The 17064-nt window shown below is 42.8% G+C and overlaps 5 protein-coding genes across 5 annotated transcripts; 1 reads left to right on the forward strand and 4 right to left on the reverse strand.

Moving 5' to 3' along the window:
• Positions 1-601: 601 nt before the first annotated feature.
• EAF02_010415 (uncharacterized protein) lies at positions 602-1943 on the reverse strand. Its single transcript, XM_038906463.1, has 2 exons — positions 1283-1943; positions 602-1124 (listed from the first exon to the last, which is right to left on the reverse strand). Exons 1-2 carry the CDS (start codon positions 1856-1858, stop codon positions 855-857), a joined length of 846 nt encoding a protein of 281 aa, XP_038753727.1. The 5' UTR covers positions 1859-1943; the 3' UTR covers positions 602-854.
• A 1220-nt stretch (positions 1944-3163) lies between these two features.
• Positions 3164-4303, forward strand: EAF02_010416 (uncharacterized protein; the record flags this gene model as incomplete). Its single annotated transcript, XM_038906464.1, has 1 exon — positions 3164-4303. The coding sequence occupies one exon, from the start codon at positions 3164-3166 to the stop codon at positions 4301-4303; it is 1140 nt and encodes a 379-aa protein (XP_038753728.1).
• Positions 4304-6059: 1756 nt separating this feature from the next.
• EAF02_010417 (uncharacterized protein) lies at positions 6060-8172 on the reverse strand (the record flags this gene model as incomplete). Its single annotated transcript, XM_038906465.1, is given in 4 exon segments — positions 6060-6791; positions 6842-7306; positions 7425-8022; positions 8036-8172. The coding sequence occupies 4 exon segments, from the start codon at positions 8170-8172 to the stop codon at positions 6060-6062; spliced, it is 1932 nt and encodes a 643-aa protein (XP_038753729.1).
• Positions 8173-9261: 1089 nt separating this feature from the next.
• EAF02_010418 (uncharacterized protein) lies at positions 9262-10153 on the reverse strand (the record flags this gene model as incomplete). Its single annotated transcript, XM_038906466.1, has 4 exons — positions 9262-9326; positions 9379-9489; positions 9640-9784; positions 10013-10153. 4 exons carry the CDS (start codon positions 10151-10153, stop codon positions 9262-9264), a joined length of 462 nt encoding a protein of 153 aa, XP_038753730.1.
• A 314-nt stretch (positions 10154-10467) lies between these two features.
• EAF02_010419 (uncharacterized protein) lies at positions 10468-11698 on the reverse strand. The gene is made up of 2 exons (XM_038906467.1): positions 11356-11698; positions 10468-11297 (listed from the first exon to the last, which is right to left on the reverse strand). Exons 1-2 carry the CDS (start codon positions 11695-11697, stop codon positions 10770-10772), a joined length of 870 nt encoding a protein of 289 aa, XP_038753731.1. The 5' UTR covers position 11698; the 3' UTR covers positions 10468-10769.
• Between the last annotated feature and the right edge of the window lie 5366 nt (positions 11699-17064).

A 17064-nucleotide genomic window follows, 5' to 3' on the forward strand; every position in this document is an offset into this window, starting at 1 on the left:
AATAGTTGAGATTGTCTTGAAAGAAAGAAACAGATGCTCTCTACCTTTTCCTTGATTTGTACCGTTTCAGTGCCTGGAACATGCAAGCATGCGTCTTCGGTACACTCGAGAAGGAGAGCCTGTGGCCAGTACCCTGCGTTTTCGGTACATCTTATCCGTGCCTCATGCTGGTAAATTATTATGAGTCCGTAGGAAATGTGCGCAAACCTGTGATGGACAGTTCGCTACTGACCGGGAGGAATAGTAATTGGCTTCAATCCTCATTTACCGAGCTCCCAATCTTCATGAATATTCAGGTGTACTTCGAGTAGTCTGCTTGCTTCGTATACCTCTCTGGGTTCTAACGGTCTACCGATGAAGCGAGCCAAGTGCATCAGCTATTTTCCTCCAGCCAGGTCTTTAAATTCGCGAAGGTTTTCCCCCACTCAAGACTTTTGATGGTCTACTAATCGAGCAAAGCTCTTTGGTACATTCTTGTCTCTTTCCACTATTAGAGTTCAATGGTATGATACAGACCTGAGAACATTGAAGGGTTGAAACGGAAGAGGGCAAATGACCAGCTTGATCAGGGACGACTCTGTGCAGGAGCTTACTCAGTACACGTGTTTAAACGATTGTAGTGTTTACTGCGAGCTATATTCCCCTCAAATACCATGTTTAGATGAGGCCGTCGTATGTGTTCTATACTTCTAAGGTACTATCGTGAAAGTAGCCAGACCAAAAGCCGCGAGGTTGTCTAAGAATGCAGCCCAAGTTTCATTTTTATTTGCATGGCATCATGGCAGCCAAAAATAACAGCGTATAATAAAAACATAGCAACCACAGTGACTTAAGCATGCATCTTCAACAGACTATCATCCTCGATGCTTTTTGAATGCTTCTTGGGCCGACATTCCTTTCATGACTTCTTCTTTTACACGATCATCCGCTGCAACAAGATCTGGCAGAATGGAGACAACATCGGCTATCTTTCCTTGTGGAATGATGACCACGCCATTGTCAGGATCGCAAAATGCCAAATCTCCAGGGTGAATGTCTGTGCCGTCAATTCTCAACGCCACTTGAACAGCGTGGGGCTTGGATTCAGCACCAGCCCCAACAATTGATGTGCCACGGGACCATACCTACGGGATTCATTAGCAAAATTCGGAAATCGAGGGAAGCATCTTTGACAACTTGATAGTTGCGATTAGGTGATCTTGGCGAAGAGTAAAGGGGAGCATGCGGGGTTCCACGAGGACCCTTAAAGCTTAGATGGGAGAAAAATGGCTCAAAAACTGACAGGTATTCCAGTAGCCTCTAACTCTTGAAGATCTCTGACCCTTCCACTAACGACCACACCTTTTGCGCCAAGAACCTGAGCCCTCATCGCCATGATTCCACCTAGCACGGCATTCTTTTGTCCCTCGGGTTGACTGATAATCACGATCGAGTCAGACACGGTGAGATCGACCCAATGCTTATCAGTGGGAATGTTTGCGGTGGGGTAATTGGAGAGATCTGTGCTATTTTTTGCGGCAAAAATAACAGTTGAAACAGGAGCAATAGTAATTGTGTTGAAAGATTCAGATATTGAAGTAAAAGCAGGTTTGAGGTCGGGAAGGAAACCGGCACCTGACACTTTGAGCTTGACAAGAGCATCTGCAATATCACATGCGGTGTATTTCTTTTGGAGAAGTTCAATTTGCTTTTTGAGGACTAATGCTTGATTGGACGTAGACATTGTTGGTGCACTGATTGACAATTTGATGATAGGGGAGTGAGAGTGAGAAGGAGAGAGAGGTTTCCGAAGAGTAAAAGGGATAGGGATAGAGAATATGCTTGACTTTGACAAGAAATGACTTCTGTAGATAGACATGAGAATGGGATTGAATGACTAGGGATTCAAGGGATTCAGCAAATGATAATCTGCAAGTAGGTAAGTAAGATAGATAGATGTAAGATAGATGTATAGTAAATTGTCATATTCCAATGGTGTTTGATAACTTATTCCGGCTTAGACATATTCCGAGTGCCGCTCTATGTCTAATACTTCATCCTTTGTTTGTACTTGTGGTCCGAACCCAAGTCAGTTGCAAATGAAATTCCCCTCCTACCATGATACCATCACACCAGAAAATTTCAGCCAAGAAACCCCCAAAGTCAGACTATCCAAACGGAACATCAACAGGAACCCATTCCTATGGTTCCGAAAGTAGTTTCCCCAGTTATTCTCACAAAACCTTTCGATTGTGCACTGACAACGGGTAAATAGTCAGCACAAAGTTTAACAGGTCTCAGATCTATGTAGCTCTTGGATTCTAGACAAGAATGACACAGATGTGAACTAAACTATAATTGTATGACTAGGTAGGACGAAGATGAAGGGTTTGAAGGGTTTGGAGGATCTATGATACACGTATAGCACGGTCTAGAGGTAGACAATATACCTACCTAGGTATTCTGTATACAATTGTCACAATTAACTGTATAATTAAACATTCTTTGGATGTTCCAAACTCAGTTAAGATTACTATAGTAGGAACCAAGAAAACAAGATGCCTTCAAAGATGGTTGATTGATATACATATACAGATTGTTATACAGACTACTATCTATGTGTGACACTATACCATATATCATACTATACTATATCTAATCCTACCTAGATAACCATCTAATCCTACCTAGATAACCATCTAACCCTACCTAGGTAAATATCTAGTAATGCACTTCATGATTCAATGACTTCAGCCCGGCAGGCTTTGGAAGAGGTGGAAGAAGGAGAAGACTCTCTTCTACTAACTTCCTTTGACCTGATGTCTTTTCCTTTTTCCCCCTTTCGTTGATGGATGCAAGTACTAAGAAATCACTATTTGTTTATCTATCTATTTATTCATTGTGGCAAGGGGTCAATACCGTTTTGACTGGGTAGTAGCAGGTTAAATGGTCCTGTGTACTATGTTCAGGTACTTTACTTTTGATGCACATGAATTATCGCTAAATTTAATTTTAAATCTTTAAGACTTCGACACAAAAGTACAGGCCACAAAATACCGACTTAAATTCCATTCCCCCTTCTCTCTCTCCCACCCTCTCTCTCTTTATTCTCCTTTCTGTTTTCCATCATTGAATGAAGCAGTAATAGTCAAGAAAGAAAGATCTCACAGAATATCCTTTCATTATGTCTCCAGCCGCCCTCAATCCTATTGCGAAAACCTCATTCGAGGATCGAGGTTCGAAGACCAGACACCCCTTAACAGCCTACCTCCTCCGTCTCATGACCCTCAAGCAATCAAACCTCTGTGTCAGTGCCGATGTGTCTACTGCCGGCGAACTTCTCCGATTGGCAGATTCCGTCGGTCCATCCATCGTCGTCTTGAAAACCCATTATGATCTCATCAACAACTGGGACTATAACCCAACAACAGGCACCGGAGCGCGCCTCAACCGACTCGCACGTCGTCATGGATTCCTCATATTCGAAGACCGAAAATTCGGTGACATTGGAAATACCGTGCAATTACAATATACCGAAGGCACTGCCAAGATCATCGAGTGGTCGCATATCACAAATGTCAACATGATACCTGGGAAAGCCAGCGTGGATTCTTTGGCCGAAGCAGCAGCACGATGGAGAGAGCGCAAACGTTATGAAGTCAAGACGAATATATCGGTTGGAACCCCCCGACCCGAAAGCATTGAAAGCGATGAAGATCAAATCACCACTCCTATAAACCTGAATAGCAATTCCAATGAAGTCACAGATGGTCCGCATGGATTAGAAGCACACGACGAGGCGAATATTGGACGAAAAGCTAGTATCGTTTCTATTACCACCGTGTCGCAACATTTCGAACCAGCCAACTCGCCACGCTCGCGCATCGATTTCGATATTGAGGAAGAATCATATCCGGGAATCGATGAGGCGCCTTTGGAAAGAGGTCTTTTGATATTGGCACAAATGAGTAGTGCAGGGAATTTCATGACGAGGGATTATACGAATGCATGTGTAGAGAGTGCGAGGGAACATAAAGATTATGTCATGGGATTCATCTCTCAGGAAACATTAAATACGGATCCGGATGATGATTTTATTAGTATGACTCCAGGATGTCAATTACCGCCCGAGAATGATGAGGATGCAGAATTGGAAGGTGACGGAAAGGGGCAACAGTACAATACTCCATCGAAATTGGTAGGGTTAGGTTGTGATATTGTCATTGTTGGAAGAGGTATTATTCGCGCTGGGGATCCAAAGTGGGAGGCGGAGAGATACAGGAGGAAGGCTTGGGAAGCATATCAAGAGAGGGTTAAAGCTTAGGGAGGGAATAGAAGAAGCAAAGCGCTAGGCGAATGAGAGGTTGATGGGAGCTTTTGCTAAGGAAAATAATTTATTTATAGGAGTACAAAGACGAGATGTTCGTCGATCATGTTGCACAAGGAGCATATGGGTAGCAAGAAATGACAAAAAAGAGAGTTGGAAATTTCCATATATAGCTTATTTCTTCATTTGCGAGAGATTCAAGTTAGATACCCGTTAAAAATATGTTTTTGTTTGCTTTTGGATATCTTTAGTATCTCTTATTTTTTGCTACAAATGTCGTCATCTCCTGATTGCTCTCATTCCCCATACACCTTTCCAATTTTCTACGTTTGTATTTTTAAAACATTATCAACAGTTTGGGATTCTATCAATCGATAGTTTCAACATCGCTTGGGCACCAGATCAATACCCGTACATGCATGCGATGAGCTGCTAAAGTCACATACATGGATTGCATTGCATTGCATTGCATCATAATCTCCTATTCTCAACCCCCCTTAAACACTCTCCACATATTCTAAACACCCTTCTTCTTCTTCTTCGTCTTCTTCTTCTTCTTCTTCTTCTTCTTCTTTTTTCTCCTTCTGTTTTTGTCTCGCTCACATCGTATCATATATCATACATCCTCCCCTCCAACAAACACTTACATAACCTACCTACCTATCTAGTACTAGCTAGGTATTCAAACATCTTCATGGATATAGCAACATAGCAACATAGTTAGATATGACATAGATACATTCCACTCCGTAGATATCCCATACCCAAGCATTCGTAATGCGTTAAGGAGTCAGTCTCCTGTGAGTTTCCACGCTTGCTGGATGCAGGTATGGATTTGATGGAGGTATGGCGTTATGATTTCATGAGTTTACAGCGTGCTACTGTTCTGATGCCAAGGAGTGCGGAGTTGCGGAGTTGTAAGTAGATGCGGAAGTAGATGCGGAAGTAGAAGGAGAAGGAGAAGCGAATGGATATCTATCCTTTCCAATGCGAAGTACACTGTCTTTTGGGGGCAGTGGGTTTGACTTTTGATTTTTTCGAGCGCTGGGTTGGGGGTTGGGGGTTTGAGATTGATGGATTGGATTGGGTTGGGTTGGGGGTTTGAGATTTGAGATTTATAAAAATAGATTCATGTAAGATACATACATGTAAATGTAAATACAATAACCTCTCTCCCCCTCAGACTCAGACTCGGAGATAGAAATCCAATAAATATGAAGGAGTTGAAAATGAAGATCTCTTCATACACACACGTGTGTGTTATGTAAGATTATCTCAGGAATCTTTATTGTGAATAGGATTAGGGGGATTATAGATTTATATTAATATTAACACTTCAAGATGTACACTATCATTCTCCAGAAACATGGGTTGGAAATGGAAATCAAAATGAATCCGAATATGAATATAAGAAATGTGAATTTGAAATTCTCATCTCGATCACTGTATTCGGGATTTCCAAATCCAAATACATAGATTCCTATCTACGGCTTTGCTATCCAAGGATAGATGTGTTTCCATCAATCCAGAGACCCAAACACAAAAGCTGGGATCTGGAACTGGTATCCAAATATTATTCCCAGCCCCTCTATTCCCTCTCGAAAACCAAGTACAATATGAACCAGCATATACACTAAACCCCTACGTGAGTACACCTTCCCCACCCTCTGTCCCGTATTTGCATCCACATCCACATCCGTATCTCCTCTCCTCCTACCACTAGCCACCTTATCCGCCTCTACCCTCCTCATTCTCACCCCCCTCCCCCTCCCACAACCACCCCAGCGCCAACGCAAACGGCACCACCACCAACGCCAACCACCGCCTGCAAAACCAACGCATTATACATATTCCCCGGCGGCCTCACACTCCCATCATCCTGGGACCCATCCGAGACACCCCCCGCTCTCAACCTATCACTCACAATAATCAAAATGCCCCCCAACAACTGCCCCCCCGACCAACCAATCGTGCTCGTCACCTCGGGCGAAACCGGATGCGTGATCTCGATTAGATATTCCAGGGCCACGGGCACCAAGCTAAAACTTGCCGCGCCCAGAAGCGACAGAATGGTATAGATGGCCGCGAGACTGCGAGTCTGGGGCGCCCACGTAAAAGCCAGGTAGAAGATTCCCAGAACGGGGATTTGGATTTTGATGGCGAGGAGATAGGATTTGGTGCGGTCGATGAGGGGGGAGGTGACGGCGGCAGCGACGAGACCGACGACGATGAGAAGGGCGCCCGCGATGCCGGCGTCGGTTTCGGAGAAGGAATACGGTGAGAGCATTTGGTTGATGAGGGAGGAGATGCTGTTGAAGAGGCCGACGTAGAACCAGAAGGGGAACATCATCATGTAGAATTCAGGGGAGCGGAGGAGGAAGCGAAGGGAGGCGCCCAGGGCATGTTTTGGTTCTTCTGAGGATGCGGAACAGGGTGTTGGTGGTCCTTTGGGGATGAAGAAGGATGGGATGGTCGCTATGGTGGACTATATGATGATTAGCATCGTAGAAGCAAAGGTAACTGCTCAAACTTTACAATAATAGCAATATAAAGCACCATATTCGGTATACTCCCCACACTTCCCGCCCAAAATGGATCAATTAATTGCGCCAACGCGCCTCCAAAAGGATTCGCCAAACTCATCACCGCCGTCGCAGCCACTCTCCCTTGATTCGTAAACCACAAATCCGAATATCTCGTCGGCGCTGCCAATACAAATGGTTGAGCGATTCCCGTCAAGATCTGCCCAAACATAACTCCTCCAAAATTTCCATGCGGACCCGATCTTGTAGCCCCATAGCGTATCCAATTCCCTAGTAGCAAAAGTACGGATGAAATGATGATAGCAGGTTTAGGTCCTCCATGATGAAGCACGTAGATAACAAACGGACTAGCCAGCACGAATGCAAAGAGGAAAGCGGTACTGAGCCAATTGATCGCGGATTCGGAGACATCGTAATATTGCGAAACCGTCGTCGAGCTCGCAGAGAAGGTTAACCACTGTACGAATCCACATTAGCACATCTGCAACCACAATACTAGACACAGAATCATGAATCTCCCCAGAAATTGGTCAAAATGTAGTTGAAACAATATCAAATTCTGTAGCATCACTTACATCCCAACTAACAATAATGTTCAAAAGAACCAATTGTACCAATCCAAACCACCTCCTCTTATACACCCTAAAGTTCCCCGCGTTCGAACCCACAGCATGACGCTCCGAACTTCTTCTCCGCAGCCCCTCATCTGCAGCTCCATCCGCACCAATTCCACCCCTCCTTACACCCCCTTCCTCCTCATCCGGCAATAAATCATCCCCGCTATTCAATTCCGTCAAATCCAAATCATCTATATCTTCAACTTCTTCTTCAACTCCTCTCCCCTCCCCCCCATTCTCCTGCCCTTTGGCTATCTCCGTATTCGACATACCCCTCTGCGTACTCGTCCCATTCGTTCTCTCCCCCGTCTTATATTTAGACTTCTGTTTCGGCTTTCCGCGTAGATCTTTCATTGCCGTCCAGCCTATCGGCATACCGTGGTAAAGATGCGTCTCCTTCTCGATATTCCTCTCCTTCTCCCCCTTCTCAATTGTTCCAATTTCTCCAATTCCCAGATCCTCCTCTTTATTTTCTCCCGGCGCTCTATCTTTCTCTTTCTCTCTCCCCTTCTCCAGATCTCCTGTATATTCCTCGATACTATCCGCGCTATCTCCTCTATTTTCTTTACATCCAATCTTCCGATCTTTTTTCCTCGTCGCTGTAGACTTTCTCGTCTCTATCCGTATCGCTGTTGCTAATCCTCTCCGTCTTCTCATCTACACTTTTTTCCAATCCATTCGAATTCAATTGTGTCGACACCTCCATCCTTCTTCCTTCCAATCAACCCAGCGTACGCGCTACGATAAGCTTGGCGGGGCCCGCTAGAATTCGGTTATCTAAGTCAATCTTCCGAATGTTTGACTTCCGCTGGTGTGGAGATGTATCAGGTGCACGAGTAGGACTTTAAGACAGAGGGGATGCCGATCAATAAGCTCGATGAATGAAGTATTTCCCTCTTCTATTCTACTTCGTGAACAAGAAGTAACAAGTACAAGTTTAAGTTTGCCGTGCAACAGTATACAACCTTCATGTCAAAGAAGATTAGAAAACCTGGAACCCTATCTACTTATCCCACAAACCAGATAGCCAAAGAGGGGATGCAACCCTCCATCCCCTCCATCTCCTCCCTCACCCAGGCAATCGACTCGTGTATGGTGTACATCCATATCACCCATATTGATACATCATGTAACATCCAATTATCATTGGCTATACAATCCAAGCTCACATGCTCGCACGTAAGAAACAGTGTACACATAACATTCCACCCCCTCTGAATGGACCAAAAGATAAGGTCTCGTGGTACGGTACATTCAAAAACAGGGACGAGACCAGGATGCAATTATCCATTATCCGAATATATACACAGCCCCGAAGTATGAATATCTATCTGTTTCCCGAATTGAGAAAAAACCCGCGTGAGAGATAGAGTGGTGAAGAGAGTACCTAGGCATTTGAGTATGTGTACAGGTATTTTTGTCGACGAGTTTTGCTTGTGATTGTAAAATTACTTTGTCACCCAAGAAAAAGATCCGAAATGATAAGAATTCCATATCCAAACATGATTTGGAGGTATAAAATCAAGCACAAATTCCAGAATCCAAAGATAAAACACAAAAGAGAATCAAAGTCAGTTCTATAACGATTCCTTTTCTATACTACATGCAATGCGTCCGGTGAAAAATGGAGATCTGATCTGATATGCAATGCAGTGCTCAAGAACGGATTTTGGTTTCATATTTGTACAATTCCGCCATCCTCTAACTTCTTCCCTTCTTCCCTCTCCGTTCATCTAAAAAGTTGATTCGTGTTTTGTGCGTAATTCCGTGATGTACTAGGCAGTCGAGCTTGGATTTACTTGAGAGTGTTCCAGAGCTTAGGGGCAGCGCAGGCAGTGGCGCAGTGTGCGAGATGGAAGACTGTAGTTTGTGTGTTAGTAGCTAGGGATGGATGGGAGTATAGGGTACATACACTCTTCAACACAGTCCTCGCCTGGGGTTTGTTCCTTGCCACTTGTAACTCGCTCAACACACTCGTCGTAGTGGTGCTTAGAAGGAGCACAAGCTGCGGATTCCTTACATTCTGTTGAAAATTAGCTTCTATTCCCACAATAAAGTGACTGTAGACCTGAAGCAGTTTCAGGAAATCCCAAGCTCTCCGCATGAAATGCAGTTGTTAAAATTTCCCTTCTCTACCCAAAATCTAGACCAACATATAAATATAGAAACCTACCCTCTTCAATCTTATCTTTTGGATCAACCATCTCTTCTTCTTCCTCTTCTTCCTCTTCCTCTTCCTCTTCAGGCTCCTCATCCTTTGACTCTTCCTCTTCAGCGTCCTTAGCTGCTCTCTTGTCTGGAGTGGCTCCGGATGGATCCTGTACACAATTTTGAGTCAGCACATGTCCAGTCCAAGTATAAATGACGATTTCCAGGCCTTCCCCATCCAGCCAGTAAAATCCGAAACCCCCGCACACATCAAAAAAGTATGTTGTCCCCCTCCTTCCATTTGCCTTTTCCTCTTTCCCGCCCCATTCCCAACTCCACATCCAAATCTCTAACAAATTCTCCGGCAGACACAAAATCAAGGCCAAAACCAAACGTACCTTTACCTCACCCTCTCCACCGTCATCCTTTTGCGCAGGAGTCTTCTCCGTACTCGAACCTCCAGATACGGCCTCAGCCTCTGCCTGATTCCATGGTGTAGCAGCCGATACAAGATCGCTCCAGCTGTCGAAGAAACCCATCTTTACAATCGATTTCGGGGATTCAAACCAATTGTAGAACGTTGAGTGTGTTGTGGTCTTGGTGGTAGAATACTATCTGATACGGGTCAAAATCCAGCGTGTTGGATGAGAAATGATCCTCGCCAAAATTGAGGCCTCAGTTGCAATTGGTCGGATTTGATTGGTCGATGAAATTTGGTTCCTGGTTTTTCCGACATCAACTCGAAATTTATCATCAGTGCAAAATCTCATATCATTGATTGATTAATTGTGTGAAGTACACAGGTCGATGAATAAGTTACAAAACATACAACGCAATTGCTAATTGGTATCATTTTTTAATTTTTATTCATTTCTCATGATATACTAGCTATTTCAGACTATTTTAGACATCAATTCCATCTTGAAGCAATTTATCATCAACCTCTCAAAACGCCATTGCAGTGCTGCTTTATAGCCCCATTTCTGATCATAGACCGTGCCAAATCGTATGTGCAAATTTGTGATAGAAGAACGCCTTTCCCCCCTCCATAGATGTCCTACCTTCCCAGTATTCATTTATTCATGACTTCGTAATACCCGATGTAACAAAATATATGTAACACAGCATTCTATATATGTCGCTTACCCCCTCTCATTATCTCTCGGCCTGCTCTCGTAATCGCTGATCCAGGTCCACCGAAACGGCTTGTGCTTGTGCTTCTTCATAATCTGGAGGGGGCTCAGCTGGCGCGGTGAAGGTCTCGGGCCGTGAACTTCCAGTTGTGCTTGCTACCCCGCTATCTCGAGCTACCTCAGGTGCCTCATCTGCAACCTCTGTCGCAGCTTCATAGGCAGGTAATTGCTCTAAATCCATGTTCGCCAAATCTACTCCACTCGTTCCCCTTCCTCCATGTTCGCGTGCGACACTATAAACTTGGTATAGACGCTCCTTTATTTGCTCCAAGCAAGAATGAAAATCGAAAGCCCCGCCTTCTCTGAATGTCATCTTGAGCTCAACCGATGGATAGTCTGGAGGAATTCCACCTCCCGAGACCGGCTTGCAGAGAGCAGTCCAGTAATTGGCACCGAAGAATGGCGCACGAACATAACTATCTTGCAAGTTGAGAATTGGCGAAGAAAATGATTGAAGTTCGGGGGTAGGTGTACTTGGAAGATAAATTATCTTCATGGGAATCAGTAAATAGTCCCCAACATGCGAAAAGCAGAATAGATGCACCTACTCGTTGGTTACTGATATAAACAACCCCAGCATCACTTTTGGCTGAATATGGCTCTGCGCCAGGAGGTGTAGTCGTCGTAGAAATTTGTAAACTCGTTCGAGGGGGTGAAGTATAAAGAATTCGTTCATTGGGAAGTTTGACGAATCCAGCCTCGTGAGAGGTCATTACCCAACTTTTTTCACGGGTAGATTTTAGCATTTCTTCTTGTGCCATATGCAAGGCATAAAGATGCTGTTCTTGGTGAAAAGCATACATGATTGAGAAATGAAGGCAAAACAGACAAGAAAGAGAAAGAGAAGATAGAATTGAGAATGAAGAGAGGAAAGAAGAAAGTGACGGCAATGAAATACTGCACTACAGAAACCATAAGAGACGACTATTTACTTACTTGATTGACATTATTGTCGAACTGCCTACCGGAAGAGATCTTGTATCCGCTTTTGGTATAATAGGGTCTTTCAGAAGGTGTGGGTCGGAAAGCAGCAGAAGTTTGAATGCAACAGGTAGGTAGTTGACTGGTACGGAGGAGTTATTTGTGTAGGAAGCAGGGGAAATGGATATCAGTATGTGAATGGATAGAAGTGCTACAAGCGTGAGACCACAGTCGCAGTAATCGCCACGGAACGGTAAGAGGAGTGGGAAAAATGGAGTTGGACCCTTCCACGCTTTTTCCTATAATGACAAGCTAGGTTCTGATAGCGGGGGCAGATACCTTGGCTCTATGGAAGATGGGATTGGATCTCCAATTCAATTGAATGAATGATTGGTGGAAGCGCGCATGCAATGCTTTAGCTTGGATGATTTTGAGAAATTTTGGTGATTGGGAAAATGAATGGATGATCTGGCGGGCGTTGAAAGTTTAGAGAGAGAACTCTTGTTGTTGTTGTTGTTTTTTTGGGGATTTTCCTTTGGGCTGGCTGGCTGGCTCGCTGACTGGGGGGATTTTAAGAGAGAATTCAATTGGTAAGAATCATGGCGTCGTGTGTGTGAAGAAGAGAAGGACTTTCTTCATTCCAACCTTAGGCTGATATTGTCGATTTTGCCTTTTGTTTTGCCTTTTGTTTTGCCTTTTTACTTTCCTCTTTCCTCTTTCCTCTTTCCTTTTACGAGAGTTATGATTGTTGGAAGATGGAAGACTGAATAAGTTCTAGAATCACAACCTTGTCACCTTGTCACCTTGTCACCTTGTCGTCGGTTGTCTTGGTCTTCTAGACGTTTTTAGGTGTAGGGACGGAGAGAGGATACGAGAATCCAATCATTCGGTACCGTCTAGTACACATCTACCAAGTAGGCATGGTGAACTTGAGTACGGGTGGTAGTATTAGTCATCACAGCCCAATCCGTCGTATTAATAAGCTTTTGCTATGTCTTACTTCACCCTCACTACGGTAAGCTTTAAGAACCAACTTGACATGACCACTTGACAGCCTCTACATAGGAGAAAAAAGAGGCCGATTTTGACCACATAAAATCTTTAACAAAATCTTTGAATTAATTGAATTATAAATCAATTACAATATAATTAATAAATCTCAAGATATCAAATTACTTTTCATCTTTTATTTATACTGATTCTTATCAAAGTTTATATTTTGTTTTAGATTTAAGGAAAAGAATTTGGTTTATTGAAAGTATTAAAAGTGATCAAACCCGGCCTCGTTTTTCTCCTACGTAGAGACAGCCCAACCTGATCATCCAAATTCAACATAATTTAGGATCAATAACTTCATTGTCAAATAACATCAACGACAACAAATAACAGCAACAACAACAATAAATCGACATAATATACACCAAATTAGGGATCTTCACTCCTTTTGCTCTCCCTTTGCTCTCCCTTTGCTCTCCCAATCATTCCATCTCCCTACTTGTACACATCAATCCGAGTACATTGTAGCTAATAATAAAATTCACAACCCTCTCCCTCGGTTCTCTCTTCAAACACTTTACGGAGGTATATCCTCCACACCAGACCATTCGGATACAAGCGTTTCTCCCAATCCCATGTCTTGCAATCTTTTCCATACAAAACCATGTCATCGCTACACCTACCTACGTACTCACTGGTGCTTGGATTAGCAACATCAATGCAAGACCGTCCTGCACAGGCAGTATGTACAAACAACGGACAATCTACTATCTACTATCTACTATCTACCACCAACCAAATCACCTAGTCTCAATGCATATTACGAGTGTCATTAGGTAATATTTATGTACCCAAGGAAACACCTTATTCGACTCAGAGGCTGCGATCCTCCACATTCCTTTGCTATGATGTGCGATTCATACCGTCCAACGCACAGAAGTGGATTTTACTCTGGAGCTGAGATTTGACACAATCCAAATCACGTTTTTTCATCTATCCTACCTACCTAGTAGGTATCCTATCCTAACATCCAATCCCAACATCCAAAATCCGACTTGGCGAAAGAAAGAGCAAAGAGCAATATTAACCATCCTTCTCCTGTAATGAGTACCAAGCTTGCGATACCTTATTCAATGCAATGTTTAGAGCTTTCAAAGATCCAATTCTACCTATCCAAAAAGAATGAAATGACAATGTCATCAGTTATTTTCCTTTCCAACTCGGCTCAGAGCACGTGGGCTCGATACAAGACTGAGCACGTGAGCTCGATACAAGACTCGAGCAAGAGTGGCATATCAACATCGTCCACTTTTCCCTCGTCGAAAATCGAATTCAACTACTGAAGCCGGTGAAGCTCAAACCACCTGAGGGATTTTCAAATACTAATCTATATCCAAGATTGAAACATGGATAAAATGTTCTTCTCTTGTACTATTGGACAGGTGGTGAGGGAGAGCACATTAACCTTATCATCTTTCTTGAACTCAAATCATTCACGTCTTGATCTACCAAAAAATCCAAAGGCTTTCAGATATCCCATCCCCATCCCCATCCCCATCCTACCCTCCCCTTACCCCCCAAAAGATATCAAAACTACTCGAGTATTGATTTCCTTATCAACAAGTACATAGAATTCATGTCGTCATTCATCAAAGTTCCACCACCCAAGGTCCAACCTCAATTTCATCCAGAAAAACAAAACACACAAGTCCCCAATCAATACCTATTTATTTTCTTTTGAAAAAAGATATCCTCCAGTGTAAGGATTTCTGAATAGATCTTCTTACTTATCTTAGCGTCTCCTTTCATCCTATTGTCACCGACTCTGTGAGGTGCATGATTTGCATACTCCCTCCACTACCTTCTCCACACCTTCCCCTCTACTATATCGTATGCTTTCCCAGAAAACATATCTAGCGTGCTTCATCAACAGTTCAGTTATGGTTCCTTCAGTTTCAGCGGTTAAATTTATCAAGAAATGAAAAGTGTTCGAGTATTTCATTTTTTTCAAAAGATATTCATCTATATCACACGTGGTTCCATCGAAGGGTTGTAGGAAGCATATCAATATCTCTTAATCTTTCTACTCTAAAGGATATACATTCCTTTCCTTTGGCTTCGAAATACCATTGTATCAAGAGAATGAAAAGATGATATTAGTCTTTATTCCCCTCTAATATAAACTGCGAAAAGCAGGCAAAAGAGAATTGTATCTATCATCTCTCAATGCCTACGTTGACTAGGAAGAATGAAATACTTGTTTCGGATACCTACTAGGAGTCAGGATTCTTCTTGGAGATGAGTATATAGTATTTGCAATGACGTTTCTTATTCAGAAGGCTTTTCTTTATTGCTTCCCAATATTTCATTTTTATCATGAGAAATGAAATCACAGCGTTGGTTATCACTTCACAGATCCACTCTCTTCTCTTCTCTTCCCCTCACCACTCCTTAATTGTCCATATTCCTCCTCCTTCTCCTCCTTTGCACTTCCCTCTCTCTACAACAACAAAAAGGGCGATAAGTATCACACACATCTACCAAAAGACAATCCAACCAAATGTCCCTCAAACATCAAAACGCCGAACAATCAGATCACCTTCCATATCCACCGCTAACATCAATTCCCTCTCATCTTCACTTCTTACAATATCCCTTCTCTTTCTTACCATTCCCACACTCATCCTATGCTCTCCTTCTATTCCACACCTAAACTTAAACCCCAATATCTTGAATCCTGTATAAGTTTTCTCTCTTGTGGAAATGTACTTGTGATTGATTTAATGTCAATTCTATATACAGGTTTAATGTCAATTCTATATACAAGTTTAATTCATATAAACCCACCTGCATTTCCAATTCAACCCCAAACTTAAATCATGTAATATAGTAAACGCAATCCCCCCCCCCCCCTACATCACTATCTTCTAGAATCACAGCAGTGAAAAGAAAAAGTTCGTTATTTGCAGAGGGTTCAGGTGTGGGGTATGTTGTAAATATAGTGAGTTGATTCATGGAAGTGGTGTGTTTGTATGTTTGTATGTTTGTATGTTTGTATGTTTGTATGTTTGTATGTTTGTATGTTTGTATGTTTGTATGTTTGTATGTTTGTATGTTTGTATGTTTGTATGTTTGTATGTTTGTATGTTTGTATGTTTGTATGTATATATGTATGTATGTATATATGTATTTGTGAAGATATCTATCTGGATTAGAGCTTGGATGGGTGGTGAGGAGATATATTCGGGACGTATTTATATAAGTAAGATGAACAGAGGATTTTAGAACATTACCTGGAGCGGCATGGGGAGTTGGAATTTGAGATGTGAGAGATTTGAGAGGAGGGCTGCGATGAGCTGGGAGAGGGGGTGTGGAGGGAAGATGGGGATTGGTGATGGGAAATGAGGAATAAGGAGAAGAAATGTGGAGAGGTGATTTGAGATGATTTGATTTTGATTTTGTTGTTGATTTTGTTATTGTTGTTATTGTTATTGTTATTGTTGTTGTTGTTGTTGTTGTTGTTGTTGTTGTTGTTGTTATTTAATGGATAAAAGAGGAATATGAGAATAGGGAAATCAGAGAATGGGAAATTCAAAGTCAGGATTTGATGATTATGAAGAAGAAGAAGAAGAAGAAGAAGAAAAAAAGATGTGAATTCTAATAAATAAGGTTAGAAAGGAAAGGAATAGAAAGATAGTGAGGAGGTAGGTGGGTATGATGAGTGAGAGATGAGAGATGAGATATAGGAGGGTTGAAAATGCGGGGCTGAGGTTCTGAGGGGCTAGGGAGAATAGATAGTTGAGGAATGAGGATTCGAGAGAGGAAGGCAGGGGGTGATGGGAGATGGGGATGGGGATGGGGATAGAGGGAGATGAGGGGAAATGATTAGCTGAGGGATGGGTGTTGAAAATAGAAGGGTTGTAGGTGGGAAGAGGGGGGAGGAGGGGAAGCGAGAGGAGGAAGAGGGGTAAAAAAGAGGAGAAGTAAAGGGGGAAGTAAGAGGGGAAGGAGATACAATAAAGGAAGGGGAAAAAAAGGGAAGTAGTAAGAGGAGAGAAAGGAGAGGAAAGAGAGATGGAAAAGGTGGGATGGAAAAGAAGGGGTATGAGGGAGATGTAATAGAAAGGAAGAAGAGAGGGGAAAGAGTAATAGGAGAAGGTTAGAAATAGGGAAGTAAAAGATGAAGGAGAGATAAAGAGTAAAAGAAAGAAAGGAGAGTAAGGAGGAGGTATAAAAGAGAAGGGAATGAGAGGAGCGGAGGGTGGTGGGGTGGTGGGGTAGTAAAAGGAGGGGAAGTGGGAGGGGTTGTGAGGGTAGAATGAGGGGTAAAAAGGAGAGGA

Source organism: Botrytis sinoallii (genome assembly GCF_014898435.1).
Source record: "Botrytis sinoallii strain Bc 23 chromosome Unknown BSIN_025, whole genome shotgun sequence".
In the NCBI taxonomy this organism is placed as follows: Eukaryota; Fungi; Ascomycota; class Leotiomycetes; order Helotiales; family Sclerotiniaceae; genus Botrytis; species Botrytis sinoallii.